This window comes from Nanorana parkeri, unplaced genomic scaffold, assembly GCF_000935625.1.
Source record: "Nanorana parkeri isolate BGI_ZX_2015 unplaced genomic scaffold, ASM93562v1 scaffold1225, whole genome shotgun sequence".
Taxonomy (NCBI): Eukaryota; Metazoa; Chordata; class Amphibia; order Anura; family Dicroglossidae; genus Nanorana; species Nanorana parkeri.
In genome coordinates this window covers 152,327-169,512 of record NW_017307493.1, presented here as the reverse complement: position 1 = coordinate 169,512, position 17,186 = coordinate 152,327, and the positions used below count along the sequence as shown (strand labels likewise).

General features: G+C 39.9%; 1 protein-coding gene across 1 annotated transcript in view; it reads left to right on the top strand.

Moving 5' to 3' along the window:
* The window catches only part of DGCR2 (DiGeorge syndrome critical region gene 2), a 46,315-nt gene extending 44,748 nt beyond the window's left edge, over window positions 1-1,567 (top strand). Inside the window, exon 11 of the mRNA XM_018568664.1 lies at window positions 242-1,567. Coding sequence (XP_018424166.1) covers window positions 242-501 — 260 coding nt within the window. The 3' untranslated portion in view covers window positions 502-1,567. The remainder of the gene's footprint in view (window positions 1-241) is intronic.
* The last annotated feature ends 15,619 nt before the right edge of the window (window positions 1,568-17,186 follow it).

Here is a 17,186-nt window from a genome sequence, read left to right as displayed (position 1 = left end):
AGCTTACCTCACATAAAACAGAAGGCCCCACTCTACGATTACCAATATATAACAGAACTAGACCTCACCAAAGGGGTAGCTAAAAATGATGATGCTCGGGTTAAAAGGTTTCTATAGCAAATTACAGTATTTGAGATAAAACATTATAATAAATATAAATTTGTTTCTAACTCTTTTGGACATGTTTTTATTTACTATGATTATGTAACCTAATCTTCTTGTATAAACCTGAAAAAAACAGATCAAGTGGCTCGTCAATCTACTGTTTTGGGTCAGCTTTCAACTGCAAGCAGCAGCAATGCCTCTTCACCTCAGACTACAGAAGAACCACTGCCGCCAGCAGGCCTGCAAATGCCACAACTACAAGAAGAAGCAGAAGATGCTGAAGGTAGAAGCAGTGCACTCCTTGTGGCCCCCAGTGTTTTGCAAAGTGAAGCCTTCTCTAGCCCTGGTCAGTCACGGCCCTCACCCAGTAACTGTTCTCTGAACACCGTTGTCTAAAAGAGGGAGAAGAAAGCACGTGAGATCTGGGAATGACATTTGGTCAATGCTGTTGGTAGAGCACTGACTTGAAGAACTGCTGGAAACTTTTTAGTACTTATTTCAGGATGCTTTCAGAACAAAGTTTTTTACCTTAGAATGTTTTTGCCTCCCCTTTAACCCGTTTGCTACCTAAAATGTTTCTGCCATTTCACAGAGCTCCCCGGGCAGATCATGTGATAGACGGTTTACATCTTGTCTTTTACATTTGAATGATTTATCGTGTAAATATTACATTTCAAGTGCTGCACTTTCTCCATTCCCCCTAGAGTGTATGTGCGTGAGTGAGAGGGACAGTATCTTTTATACATATTTTGGGATTGTATTTTGCTTCTTTTGGACACTTGAACAACTTGCAATAATCAAGCAAGAACTGCAATCATGGGACCCTTGAACATGCTGTAAATTGAGCTCCAGCACGGTGGAAGATGCAGAGAAGTGCACAATGAATTTCAGGACAAGTGACTTGTTTGGTTTTCACGCTGAGATGTGACATTGCCATTAAGTCTTTGGCAGTAATGGATTTATTATGGATTGAATACTTTTCCCTTATCCTTCCCAAGCACGTAACAATATATTTGTGAGACCTTTGTATGTGTGACAAACTTGCATCTGTTGTAGACTTCCAAGGAGTAGATGATATCTACAGTTGGGACCAGGAGCTGTTTTTTTTTTTTTCTTCTTCATTAAAGGTAAAGACTAATTATCACTCCAGCTTTGAAAATAATACAGATGTGTCCATTTAGTGTTCCTTTTGCCTTAGTTAAATCGATACCCAACTATCTGCAAAGAAAATTGATCTTTAGCATATCACTGCATGATGACATATGAAATGTTATGATGGATTGGTGAGAGCATGTCAATTCGGAAACACTGCCAATGGGATACAGGAGAGATTGTGCTAGAACTTTTCATTTCGGTTTTACAGTTCTAACAATTAAATATGTGGTCTGTTTTGGGGAAAAAAAAGTTTGCCTTTTTAAATGTGGTTTCTTCCATCAAGTGTTATTCCAAAAGAAAGGCTTACCTAAATCTAGTGATTTTCTGCTCCATACCAAAAATAATTTTGGAAAGTGTATTTATATCGTGATAGGCACAGATGGCTATATGCAGGTGTCTGCTATAATGGTTCTTTTCAGCTTTCTCACAGCCTTAAAATAAGAGTTATTATGGCAAACAAAGATCTTTATACCTTAATGAATTGAAGCTTTGTTCTCTGCAGCTGGTTTATGAAAGCTGAAAAGAGGTACTTAGTTGCTGTTAGCTGCAGTTCTAAGGTTGTGTTGGGGGGGGCGGCGTGGATTACTAACTTTTTTCCTAACATCTTTACATTGTGGCTTGCCTGGTGTCGCAACCTGTTTCTGAAATCTTCAGCATTCTCCTCCCTGCCCAACATTGACTGTCTGAAGCTGGACAGGCTTGCAGAGTGGCTTTCCATTAAAGTGAACGGCAGAAACTTACATGTGTGCATACAACTCTTTACTGGAGACTGCCACCGAGGCAGGCTGTTCAGTGAAGATATCAGGACACTGGAGTTGTAGGTAAGTTTTTAAAGTATATTGAAAACCTTGGGGGGGTAGAAAAGATCAAGTGAATGTATTCTTTAATTTATTTACTACTTGTAGATGGCTGAGTAAATTATCTGAGCCACATGGGCGTTATGTCTTGCAGTTTAAAAAGCTATATCACTTTATCAGAATCTTATTTTTCTTTTTTTAAATTCTGAAATGTTGAATTTTTTGCTCTTAAGATCTAATGATCACAGTGTACAGTTGGCTGGACATGAAAAACAGTTGCACAAAAAGCATGTAACAAAACATGTTAGATTGCTTCTATTTGATTAGCTTCTGCAATGTTCTTTCCTTGTTACATTTTTGCACCTAAAGGCATTTTAAAAACGGCCAGTAACAGCTAATCTTATCATAAATGTGCAGGGTTCCTAATGAAAGTTTTCTTTAATAGTTTAACTTAAACTGTCTTTTAGTTAGACTCCTAGGCCTTGTGAGTTACCTTAAATTAAACCTGTCATAAAGGAAATATGGGGCTGCCATTGCTGGCTCCATCTGAAAATGTTATTTGCTTTGTCTTTTTTTGCTGACCCACTGGCCTCAACACCTTGATCTTATGGTAATAACACACAATTATAGGTTTAATTTAGAAAGCTGGTAAACATGTGTTTGTTTTTCCATAAAGGTTGCTGTTTTTCAGACATCCGACTGCTATCTTCAGATCCTGTATTACAATAATCTTCAACAGTCTCCAAATGTACAATACTTCATATATCGGAATATATGAGGATATCTTCAAATCCTGCTGGTTATCATTGCTGAAAATGATAGTCCTTATGACAGCCATCTAAGCCATTAATGGCTTCATTGTATCCCTCAGCACTGTAGTTATAACAGTAAGAGCTTCCTATTGAGATGAATGAGGAAAGATTACTCATCGGTGCTCTGCTGCTCTTGCGTTGTCTGCTCAGGTATGGAGGTGAGGTAGGAGACCGGAAAAGGTTACTAAGGTAAAACCATTCACACAGGCTTCAGCTTGCATAAGAGCAAGCCACGGCATTTTGCGAAGCTTTCGGCCATCTTTAAGCAATTTTACTGAAGCTTTTTTTTTTTAAAAAAGCATCAGTTCAAGTTTGGTAATGTTAAATACAGATCTTGATGGGTTAGTGTTGACTGTCACTTTAAGCAAGCTGATAGCTTCAATAAGCGTCCCATAGTAATAAAGCTTACAGCAGCCTGCAAGCGGCTCATCTAAAGTAACAGTCCACATTAAGATCTGTGTTTTTAGCTTAATGTGTATTTCCACCTTTCCAGCCAAATTTCCAAATCCCCCACTAGTTTGAAGCAGGATTATACATAGAACTTTAAAGGGAGCTTGAATTGTTCAGAATAACTTGCTCAACAATACGCTATAACAGGGCTGGGCGAATCCCAGTTGCCATCTGGATGAAAATAAACTCAGACGACCAGGTATTTCAGTATTTTATATGCAGTTTCATTGACTACATTTCCACTTTAAAGCAGGATTTCCTTATTGACTGCAGCTCTCCAACCATCACTAGATGACACCTAATGGAAACAAGACCCCCTCAATCAGTGAACACTCCTGAAACAATACATTGGAATTGCATGCTACCACGGCGCTCCTGTGCAAAAATATTAAAGAAAAATAGAGATTTGTCCCCAAGAAATATCATCTATCTGTGCACAATTGTTAAAAGTACCAAAATAAGTTAAGTTAAAACCTGAAGACACGCCTCAAGGAGTGTGTCATGATCACTTGACTTTGTAATAGCATTAAATATTTGGGTGGAGCGGATATTATGCAAACTGATACCCTGAGGGATATAAGATGCCAGAATTGAATCCAACGACAACACAAAAATGATCAGATTTGGCCATGAAATGACGTTTCAATATTTACATTACTTTTTTTTGTTTTTAGGGCATATTTTACTTTCAGACACTGCTTTAAAAGTCAAAGCTAAACTCTAGCTAGATATAAAGACACAAATGAGTACAGCTCTGTAATTATGAATACACCATTAAATGTATTTTTAAAATACATGAACTGCAGTTATCTGAATGTGACCTGGTATCAGGTTCTTGCAGTCCATCTACAGCAAAGCTGGAGTGCGAGAAGAAGCAGCACTAGGAGCTGTCTGACATAGAGCATGCTGATAAGAAAAAAAGGCAGAGTGACAAAGATGGTAATCACATGCACTTCTTCACCGTCCATTAACAGGCTAGGGCTGTTTAGGGATAACCTGGGTTTAGAGGAAGTGGGTTGAACGATGCAGTTAGCAGGAAAAAAAATGTAACGTGGGAAATAGTGAATATTGACTTCATTTTACCCTTTAAATGGCTATTTATTTTTATCTTGGAATTTTTTTAGGAGTTTTGCTTTAAAGGTAAGAATTATGAATTCATTTTTGCCTTTTTGTAAAAGAATTGTCCTCACATGTTCAGATATTCTGAATTCAATGTTTTGTTTCACCAAACTCTTAAGGAATTAAAACAAAGCGTTATGCACGTGCCTAAGTCAAATTCTAGATTCCATTTGTCGAAGTATTTCCCTGGTGAACGTTTTCTTCTCTGTGAATTATTAATGTTGTACTCTAAAAGGTTCTTCTGTCATTACAACGGTTGGGGTTTTCCCCTTTACATGGTAAAAGAGGATTGGTTTCCTCCACCAAATGTGACTTGCCGCATATATTTTGAAATGGAAAGAATATCTGGGATGAAATATCTTGTCAGATTACTGTGTAGGTAGGTCTAACAATTAGCAAACTGTCATTTAGTAATGCTGCCAGTCTTAGGATAGAGCAACCTCCCAGAAACGTAATTGCAGGTAGTACTGTAAGTACATGCTCATGTATACCATGACAGAAAACCAAGATTGTTCGTTTGAATAATGTCTTAAATGTCTAAAATTAAACAACGTCATGCAGATGAAAGACTAAGTTACTTTTTTACACCTCAATCGCTCAGTCATGCGTTTTTATGACTTTATAGAAGATCTCTAAACACATGAATGCATGTAATTATTTTAGTGGTATAATTCACACACTGCGTTTACTTGCGCCTAGGCGCAATCAGTTTAGCTGCGTTTTGATAAATGTGTGTTCAGGAGCAGAAAGGATACGCGTCTAAAGGCATGTAAATGTAATTTAAATTCAGAAGAAATGGTTCTCGGGAGTCGAAGTATAAAGTTTGTTTTATACTAAGGGCAATTTTCCTGCGCTTGAATAAAACAAGCGAAGGAGCCTCGTGTGTGATGGCTGACTTCATTATCTACATATACATTTATGCTTATACATGAACATTTTTGGCCATGAGTGAAGTCCTTAGGGGCTTCATTGATAAAAGTTCCATCCAGTGTATACCGTTTGCATGACACTAGCACTCCTAGATGGCGCTGACAAGTATAATACCTATAAGTGTCCTCACCATCTAGGGACACTAGTGCTGTGCAAATGCATCCACCTGGCATTTAACTTTTATAACTGTAGCACTAAAAGTCTGGTTTTGCTTGGCTGCAGGTTTCTCTTGATTCCTAAGTTGTATAGTGAAACAGGTGTAAATTATTTCTAGATGGCCACTACCAGGGTACCATTGATTAAGGGCCCATTCACATCACATCCTGACCAGATTGTTTCTGGACCCAAAGTGCATCCTAATGTATCCCTATGCTATTTCTGGCCTCTGTTCACACCAGCACAGTCTGTTCCAGACCAGAAAAATACTGCATGTCTAATTTTTTCTGGTCTGGAATGCACTGGAACACATTTGAAAAGCATCAAAAATGCACTGCAACGCACCTGAAAGCCTATTTTTATAATGTTGGGGGGTTTTACGTCATTTTCAGGCCTAAAATGTGGAATATAACATGGGTGCAAAAAATGAAAAAAGGGCCTCAGTCACGAAGGGGTTAAAAATGCTCCGAAATGCAGTAAAATTGTGGTAAAAACACAATGCACTGCATTCCAGATCTGGTCCGGAAAATGGTGTGAACAGGCCCTTAACCAAGGGTAAGCAACATTGGCACTCCAGCTGTTGTGGAACTACAAGTATGATGGGATTTGTAGTTTCACCATAGCTGAAGGGCTGAGGTTGCTTACCCCTGGAGTAAAGTATTTCCCTTACTGTGTTGTAAATGCGGTCCAAACTTCCAATGACTGTATAAAGGAGGCAGACTTGTTTTGTCACTGGAAACTGTTGTCAAGGGATATTCTGCACCTGGTTCAATAACCGCTTCTTGATTGCAATAGGAAGCTCGATCTGGCTGGATTTTGTTTCTGTAAATGACAACCACACTCAAAATCACAACCTCATCCATCATCCATTATGGTTGTGTGTGGGTTCAATCTGGTGTTTTAAGACTTCATTACCTGATGCTTCAGATCTGCTGTTATAAAATCCTGGGCTGATCACCTGTCGCTCATTCCTATTTCCCCTTGCCATTAATCTGAATTCATGGGAGATATCCTAGACCAATAGAAACAGGGACACTGGCACTCCAGTTGCAATGTCTCTGCCTGAGGAAGGGGATCCTACGTGACCCCGAAACATTTGTTGCATATCAGTGTGATATGCTGCACCACGTCAATAAATAGGCGTTTTTGAATTACAACTGGAGTGACGGTGTTCCTGTTTCTACTGATGTATGTAACGGCTGCCAACCGTTAATCACCGCAGCACCCATCTTGTCTTTTTTTGGAGCAAGCGCTCAGGAGTGCGATGGGTTCATGGACTCTTATATTCTAGACCAAGGCACGCTTCAAGAAGCCTAGAACAGAAAGTGGTGTTTAATGTGACCTTCACACATGATATGCAGGCACTGAGGTAAGTCATCTTAGAACACTAGATTCACACATACACTTCACTTTGGGGGGTGGTTTCATTTAAGCCCCAAGAAGAGTAAGGATCGGGATTGCTAACTGTTTAGTTACAGTGCAAGTCATCAAGTAATGTGTTTCTTTCAGGTCTTTTGTCACTCATGGTTCCTGTGGCAGTGTGTAAATCATTTTGGAATACCATGTAGATCTGACACGATGCTGTATCTTTCAGCCCCTGTGACTTCCATTTTTTGTTGTTACAGTACGTATAATTGGACACTAAATCTACTGATTTTTCTCTTATGTTACTGTGAGAAACATTTCATTCAGAGGCCAAAATAAAACTGTATTCTGGAGTTTCTGCATTGTTGGAGTCACACTGATGTTTGCTTACTCTTAATACATGAAATGTCTTTAGTGCAAATATTTTTCTTTATAATGACCCCTGAAGCTTTTTTCTTGGTTTATGTAACTTTAGTAGGAAAGATTCAGTAGACCAATTAAGGACACTCTATGTCCTTAAGCTATGCTGGTTGCAGCTGTCACAACAGAAAGGCTCAGCTTTTTTTTTTATCTGACATTCAAACAAAAATTAAAAATCCAATTGCTTATTGGCTCTTTTGGTCTTTTGCAAACCACTGCTCTTGTACTAGTTTGTCCAATTTGTCAGGCACCATTCCAGTATTGGGAGACAGCTATGAACTGATTCCGAAAGTGGTGCGGGTTCTTGGGCAGGCTTGGTAAAACATAATGGGCCTGTCTCTTTCATTGTACACCATGCTGCTCACTTTAGGGAGACTTCTACTCACTCCATATCATGTTCCTTTTGACAGGAAGGGAAGCGAAAAATGCAAGAATGGGAACAGTGGTTTTGCATTTCTATCTGGGAAGGAAAGTACATTTTCCTGGAGATCCACTTCAAGAATGGAAATTAAGATTCTTACAACCGCCCATTTTTTTTTTTGCGTAGAAGGAGGAAACTAAAGTGATTTGAATTGAGGATGGCATTTGGCACATCTACTCACCTTAACCATAAGATCTCAAAAGTGGTGACACAACCCCTGGCTATGAAAGCTCTAGTTGATAGTGATTATCTAGATCTGTGAGGGTGCAGAAATTAGGCCTAATTTGCAATGTAGCAGTTTGATACAGCATTTTTACTTAAACTGTCTGCATTTCTGTTTTCAATCATCTTTATTCATTTTAAATAGCGCCAAAATATACAATTAATGACCTCAAATGTCAACAACATTCTTCTCCATTATTAAGAGAACAATACACAAAAAGAATTACAAATGAAAAACACCATAAGTACCCCTTAAACCTTTTAAAATGCCTAGATACCTTCTTTGCTCGTATTCTTGCAACCCCATTCATCTTTCTCCTCACTTCTTCCCAAAACAAAATAAGAACCCACCCTTGTTAATTTTCCTCTCTCCCCCCAGTTTCCACTCGCCTTCCCCACTTTACACCTTAATCCTTAGACCCTAACTTCTATCTAGTAAAGTCATTTCGAAGTCTACTGCCATGTAATTTTGTATCCTTCGGTCCCTAGTTTTCTTAAAATTGCAGGGAGTTTTTCATTTATCATATACCATCCCATCTTTCTCCTTACTTGATGTATGGAGGGGGTACTAGAGCTCCAAGCCCTTGCCAATGTCTGTTTTGCTGCTGTTAGTAGGAAAGCCACTAATTTAAACTGCATGTTTGTACAGCCCTCCGGTCTTAAATTAAGCAAAGCCTCCCATGGGTTACCTTTTATTCGCCTACCCAATACTTGACTAGTCATTTGATAGGTACCTATCCATAACCCCTTGATTTTGGGACAGCTCCACCATATATTTAACCTTGAAACCCATCTCATCGCATCACCTAAAACACTTTGAGGAGGTTCCCCCTGCAAAGCTATTTTAAGGCGGACCTTGTACCAACGAAACAGAACTTTATAGTTTGCCTCTATTGCTGTCACATTGATTGAACAATGTGTAATGCAGTCCCAGATCTGTGCCCAATGTTTTGGTTCCAATCGCCTACTTAGATCTTGTTCCCATAGAAGCGTGTATCTAGGGAAGCTTAAGTTTATACTTTCCATCAGTATCTTATAGCTAATGGATAAGACTGATGTGAATGCGCTCTATGTAAAGTGCTGTGTAAATTGTCAGCGCTATATAAATAACCTATAATGAATAAGCAGCCCCCCCTCTTACATTCGCTGTTCTTTTACTCCTTTAGTCCAAAACATACAACTTCTTAGGGCTCATCTCAGCTGTGACCCAAAGTCCTCCATCCCACACTGTTCTTACATTCGCTGTTCTTTTACTCCTTAAGTCCAAAACAAACAACTTCTTAGGGCTCATCTTCTCAGCTGTGACCCAAAGTCCTCCGTCCCACACTTTTCTTACGTTCACTGTTCTCTAATTCCTTTCTTCAAAAACCTCACTACGTCTTAAGGCTCATCACCCGTTTACAAGTTCCAATCTCTTTCCTTAGTCGTGCGCTCTCTCCTGTTGCACCAGTGTGGTCTCTTCACACCAACGATACAGGTCCCCGCACCTCCAGGAGATCTTATACCTATGTGTAAGCCCCCTAATGTGATAGCAATTAAATTAAGTCAAAACATTGTATACAAAAACAAAACTATGTAAAATAAATGTAAAGAAAAAAAAAAAGCCCCCCCCCCCCCCCCCCCCCCGTGGATCTCTCACACACTTCTGTTCAAAAATCGTTAGTCTATAGGGTGGAGAAGCTTTAACTAATATTGATTGTATAAAACACCTGATTTGAAAGTGCTAAAAAATTCTAGAGTGGGGTATCTCCTACCTAGCCTAAATGACATAATCTCTGATTGATACAGAAAATCCTTTATTCTATAGAGACCGGTCTCTATCCAGATTTGTAACCTATTGGGTTCTTCAAACCCAGGTAGTTGCTAAATGTACCTGTCAAGAAGCAAAATTCCTCAAATATCTAACCCCATCCCAAATCTTAAGAGAATACCTAATTATTGGATTAATAGTATGTGTACGTTGTGAAGGTAGACGCCAAAGCAGGGTCTCTATACCTTTGGGGTTGACGTCTTCTGCTTTTATGTTTACCCACAAAGGAGCAACCGCACCCGGGTAGTAAGAAATCACTGGTGTAATCTATCCCACTTGAAAACAAGACATTAAATGTGTAACCCCAAGACCCCCTTTGCTCCTGGGTTGAACTAGAACTTTCTTAGCCCCTCGTGGTTTTTTCCCTTCCCATATAAAATGTAGGAATATCTGCTGAAGAGACTTAATCACATATAACGGAATCTTTATTGACAGCACCTGAAAAAGATATAGTAACTTGGGTAGCAGGATCATATTTACTGCTGCTATTCTGCCCAACCAAGATATCTGATACTTCTTCCAGGATTCCATCATCTGTTTGACCTGACTTATGACTGGAGTATAATTTGCTTGACACAATCATACTCGGCTACTAAATGCACACCCAGGTAACTAATACTATGAGATTCCCAAGTAAAGGGATACTGACCCTTAAATCTTTGGGGCTGATTTACGAAGCCCAACACGCACACGCGCAGGCTGCGTGCGCGTTTTAACCCGCAAAAATGCATTTACCAAGCGAACACGCACATCATGGCACGGTTTCACGCTGGCATGGCGCGTTTTTATGTATTTACTTGCGCGCGTGTCGTGTAATTTCTAATTGCCTCACGTTTGTGGCTTTAATTAAGGAATATGAGGAAACACTATTTAATGACCGTCAACTATAGGAGTTATTTGTTTAGTGCTGCTGCTCCAATAAACCTTTTTACTTTTACAGTTTGTGTCTTGGTTAAAATTTACATCCTTGACGAACCAACATTAGTGTTTTATGTATGTCAGAACTAGATTGAGCCTACAAGCAGCATTGAGGAAAGGGCCTTTTGAGGCCGCTGCATGGGCAAGTTTCCACACAACCCCAAGTACTTTGGGTCATATGCATGGGAAATGTGTCAGTTGAGTTAAATGTTAGTTCCCTTAAGAGAAACCAGATGAGAGGGCTGCCTTTTAACACGAGGTGCCCATACACCTTACGATTATCGTATGATTTTCGTATGCGATCGACTTTTCATCCGATAATCGTATGTGTGCATTGCAGTGCATCGGGGTACCCCTTTAAATAAGGGTGCACTCAGATGCCGGCCCCCCCCCCTTGTCAATGAGTAAGGGGTACTCGTACCCCTACCCATTCACTGAAGGGTTAACTCAAATATGAATTGACAACACCAGACTTTTGAAAAAATCCTTTATTCACACACAAAACAAACATGCCGTTTTTGACAAATCCTTTAATCTGTGGGAAAATAAAAAAACAAAAGGCTCCATCGATGTAATCCAGCGTCAATCACGATGCAGGAGCCCCGCTGCCATGGAAAAAAAAGTAAAAAACCCCGCCGCGCGACGACAATCCGCTGCAGAATGTCATTGCTGATGGTAATGTCTCCAGATGGGCTGTCATGAGATGTCATGTTTTTAATGTATTAGCATGTACATGCCTGGATATGAGCGCAATACACGCGCGAGATGAGAATATATGCGCGCATATACGACCACTTGTGCGCAGGATTTTCGCAGGTGAATATGTACCATTTGCAACCCATTCACAACAGCATATGAATAATGTACACATTTCGATTTGTGTCATTGGCATATATGTACTGTTGTTGTTATATTTTTGTGTCTGTAGATTTATCAGTTTTATGATTTTGGCCAAGATGTTTGCATTGCTGTATGTGGATTAATTCTACTCACTTGATGCAGGATTTGAACCAGGGACATAGGTGTTGTGTGGCAGGTCCTCTAACCGCTCAGCCACTGGGCTTCCCTTTGCTGTTGGTTGTTGCACATCCCTATTGAATCCTCTGCATTTTAACACGCCATGCGCGCGTTGGTAGTATTTATCAAGCATCTGTAGAACCTGCATACGCAGTCGGCGTGTTTTTGCATGGCGTGTTTGTGGCGTTAGTAAATCAACCCCTTTGCCTCATTTCTTGCTTTATAGCTATACCTAGTGCTTTGGATTTAGTTATTATTTTGCAACCAAGAAACTTTCTCGAAGTTTGAAAAAAGCTTAATTAAATTCAGAAGCGAAATAATTGGATTAGTCACAAAAAAACACAGACTTATTGTCCGCAAATAAAGATACTTTATGTTCATACCCTCCTATCTTTAAACCATTAATGTTGGGATTAATCTGTGTAGCTATGACCAAAGTTTCAAACGCTAGTGAAAACAATACTGGAGACAGTGGGCAACCCTGACTTGTCCCACGTTGCAACGGGAACCTCTCTGACCAATATCCTGAATAGTGTATAAACACCTTGCCTGATGTCTAAAGATAACAAAACACTAGTTATTTGGCTATGCTTCACTAGATACATAAAATGCAGCAATCGCTTTTCTCTTAGGCATAAACCTTGTTGATCTCTCCTGATAAGGTCTGAAATACCTGTATTGAGTCTATAGGCCCACATTTTTGTCAGTATCTTTACATCCTGGTTATGGAGAGCTATTAGCCTATAATTAGGCCAATTAGTCTCAACCTTATGCTGCTTCGGTATCTTAGTAACTGCCGCTGTTAGTGTCTCTGGACCCAGATGGCACCACGGTAATAATTGATTAACTCTGTCAAATATGGTGAAAGAATATGCATAAACTTCTTGAGTACAAAGCAGTGAGACCATCTGGTCCTGGGCATTTCCCTACTCTAAAACGTCTTATTGCAGCTTTTACGTCAGAATGTATTATAGGAGCCTCTAGTGTTATAGAGCTTCTTGTAAACCAGGTAGGGCTATGTCTGCGAAAAAAGCATCGATCATGTCAGAATCCACAGATAGTGGAGCACTCACAAGTTGCCACATATGTTTATGAAATTCCTTAACTATTTTAGCCGGGTCGCCAGTGGGGCCGTTTTCACCTATATTTAAATGTTTTGGTTGTCTCTGGGGATCTGGCTTACGCAACCAATTGGCTAATAGAGAATCCTGTTTGATCCCCTTTGCATAAAATGTGTGTTTAGTCCACCTAAAGCAGTCCAACTGCTTCTGACGCTCTTGCCTTTTCCTGATAGAAGATGTCTGTATCAAAATGCCTTGAATCACTGGTTTATGGGCATTACAAAGTGTTACAGGTGATGCTACTGAAGATTCATTGATTGTAAAATACTCTTTAAGTGCCTTTTGCACCTTATCTACTACCTCTGGATCACTAAGTAAATCATTATTCAATGACCAAAAGATTCTGCTCTGACTGGGATTCAAGGCCTTAATTAACACATACCGCATCATGAGCGGACCAGGGTATTGGTAATATATCTGCTTTCCCAATCTAGGGAAGCATAGTGTTTGATGCAAATATATGGTCAATCCTGCATAAAGTATCATGTGGGCAGGAAAAGTGCGTATATTCCCTTATGGAGGGCTTTAACCCTCCAGATGTACGTCAATGAATATTGAGAAAGACGATCCCGCAAAGTCTTTGATGAAAAATTTAAAGATTCATGCAGTCTCCCCAACCCAGAACTCCTCTTATCCAGAGTTTGATAAAGAACTGCATTTGAGTCGCCACAAAGAACCTCTTTGGAATGTATATTAATACGTTTAAATAAATGGGTGAAAAATGGGCCTTGTTTAACATTTGGGGCTTAATATACCACTCTTGTTATCTGAGTTTCCCCTAGCATTCCCCTAATGTAAAAAATAACGCCCCTCAGGATCCGCCAATTCCAGATGGAATGAAAATACATAGGTTTTCCTAAATCCAACAAAAATTCCCCTTTGTTTCGTGCTACTATTTGCCAAAAAGATTTGCTGATATTTCGAAAAGTAATTAGGACATGACATCTTGAAAAAGTGCATTTCCTGTAAGCAAATATCTGCATGGACCAATCAGAAAAAAACAAAAGGCTTGGTTTCTCTTACATGGCGAATTAAATCCCTGAACATTTAACGTTAAAGGTTTCATATATTCTATAATCAAATAACCTCTTTTAGGGTCCTATAACTTATCACCTCTACCCAAGGGAAAGGGCGGAAAGGGAGAGAGAGAAGAGAAAAAGCATAAAATCCAGAGAAAAAGAAAACCCACCCAAAAGACCCTTTCATTCTACACCATACAGGTCTGTCGCTAAAGATATCCTGCAGCACATCCTCCATCCATGTCCTCCTCGAGATTCCGTAGGCAGTGAGCTTTGAATAAAGTATGTAAACATCTAGGGGTATATATCGGGCCTAATAGCCTATGAAGCAGACGATTTATGGCAATGTGACTGAAAGAAAAAAAAGTACATTGAATTTAATAAAAAAGCAAACTAGCAAGGGCAAACAGAATGTTTGTATAGTTTCAGATGCCCCAATGATGGTGCTTTGTAAAAACGTCAGGCACAATTTGTAAACTTTTTTTTACAAAATCCACCGTGTCTATTGGCAGGTATATCTTTAGATCTGGTTTATTTATATCTGGTATGTACTTTTAGGAAGCCGCTATGAAGGAGTGTGGCTGCTACAAAACTATTTGCAGTTCTGCAACACAACATTGTAAAAAGGGACATTTGCACTACCCTTACTTAATATAAAAAAAACAATGGGGGGATGTATCAAAACTGGAGCAGACAAAAACTGGAACAGCTGTGCATGGCAAATAATCAGTTTCTCTCTTCTGTTCAGTTAAGAATTGATAATGAAAGCTAGAAGCTGATTGGTTGCCATGACCAGCTGCTCCAGATTTTGTCTGCTCCAGTTTTGATAAATCCCCTTCAATGAGTGTGGCTAAGGCTGGGCACACACCTTACAACCATCGCAAGACAAAAGTCTTGCGATGGTTGTAAGGTACTTAAAAAAACGTACGATCTGCCTATCTTGCATAGGCAGATCGTACTTGCGATGATCGCAAGCCACGCCCCCTGAGGGGCGGGTTTCCGATGATCGCAATGCCGAACGGGCAGTGTGCGCTTGCCTACACCGGCCCGTCCGGCTTTTTATCTTACGAACATGCTACAGACCCGCCAAATATCGTACGATGCTCGGCGAGTTTTGAAACATGTCCGTAAGTTTAAAGTCGTGCGACCTTACAGTAGTAGAGGTCGCACGGCTTCCACACACCTTACGATAATCGTACGATCGCGGGATTTCCCGCGATTATCGGACGATTATCGTAAGGTGTGTGGGGACCTTTAGGATCCATCTGTTAAAGACACTGTGAGACAAAATATGTCATGAATGCAATGCAGTGTAACACAAGACATGTAATAAACCTGTGCTATAATAAATCAATCCAAAACTAACTAACATACTGTATATCAAAAGTGCCAGTATAATGAGATAGCAAGTCCACACTCTTCCAAGAAAGTCTCTGTGTATACCTGCAATCCTTCAATTGTGCGATCGAATTTTGTGTGCTCTTATATGTGATATTCTACCACCACGGTGCAACACAAACAATCACCAAAGTGAATCCCACACCCTGTGCAAAAACTAAACTCATCAGAACAGCTTGACTTTTATATAAACCAAAATAACATAAAAACATCTACCACTCGATGCATTTCCTCTAATAGAAAACTTCAACCCGTTCTAATGCCAAAAGCAAAAAGTTTATCAATCCTTCAATGTGGTGGCTGCATTAGTTTTTTTTTTCACCTGGTGATCTGGCCAGTAAGTCTGTTAACTTTATCTTAACCTTTAAGAGAACAAGCTATCCAGCAAAAGTGGCAGATAGAGATTGGAGACAAACCATTTAACAGTGACAGGGCTACTTACAATGATCAGCTGTTATGTAAAACCTTTATCCCAAAAGGAATAAAAAAAATGTTGCTGTAACTGCTTAACCAGTTGACATCCGCGGTGTTAAACCCCCTTCCCATCCAGGCCATTTTTCAGTATTCAGCGCTGCGGTACTTTAACTGACATTTATTCCGTCATGCAGCGCTGTACTGAAATGAATTTTATACCCTTTTTTGGGGACAGATAGAGCTTTCTTTTGGTGGTATTTATTCACCACTGGGGGTTTTATTTTTTTACTATATTAAGGAAAAATTACCGAAATTTATAAAAAAAAACAGTTTCCCCTATATTAAATGATAAAACATTTATTATTACCCAATTTTTTGGTAAAATATAAAAGATGGGGTCACGTCGGGTAAAAAGACACTAAACATGTCAAGCCTTAAAATTGCGTGCGCGCGCGAAACCTCAAAAAACGATAATACCCAAAATTGGCCCTAGGCGACGCTTTAAAAGCTGTTACCGCTCATCAGTTTAGTGTTATCAGTGATTGATGGCCCTAAAATGATTGCTCTCACTGCGACGTTCGCGGCGATATGTAACATGTGTAGCGCAATTGTAATTTTTGCGCGCTGGGGCACCGGACGCGTATTTACGTTTATAGGCGCGTAAACGTGGGGGTGGGGGAGTTAAACATTTTGGGGGGGTTTTTTCCCCTTTTTTTATATGTGGCTTTTATTTTATTTTATTTTTTTATGTGTTACTTTTCTTTTTTTTTATTTATATTTTTTTTTTTGCACTTATTGTTATTGCTATTATATAGGGGGATAACAACCCCCTATATAATAGCAAAGGCACACTGACAGGTCCTCTTTATGGAGATATTAGGGGTCTCTAGGACCCCTAATATCACCTATGGACCCCAAAAGAAGCTGATAAAGCAGAGATCTGCTTTATCAGCTTCTTCTCTCTCCAGATGACTGACAGGTGAATGCGGAAGTGATGTAACACATATCCCGGGAATCAAGGTGAGGGGCTAACGCGAACGAGCACATATAGGCGATCGGCGGGCTATGGACCCGCTGATCGCCTATATGTGAAACACCCGGTACCGGGTGTTCGCATTGGACGGGTCTTTTCTGCCCGTGCGTGCCCGCTAGGGGGCGCGCGCGAGCAGAAAAAAATTGCCGTCTGGAGACGGCAACCCGCAGATGCTGCAGTGCCGTCCGTCCGTTTTTTTACTACGGGCGGACGGCAAGAGGTTAAAAAGTGTTGGTTGGATTTCGTCTTCAAAGCTGAAGTCCAATGTAAGAATAACAAGCTCTGTTTTCCTTGTCTTTTCTGGCCTGTACAATGACAGAAGCCATAATCAAAGAAAATATGTTCGAGACATCCATCTGTTTTTGGGATACCTGCACTGAGATCCTTCTCTGCCTATTTATAACATATTCTTTGATGACCACTAGATGGCACCAATGGAGCATTTTATGGATATCTATGTAGCTTTTACAGTACATGTTTAGCTCTATTGCACACTTGGTTTGC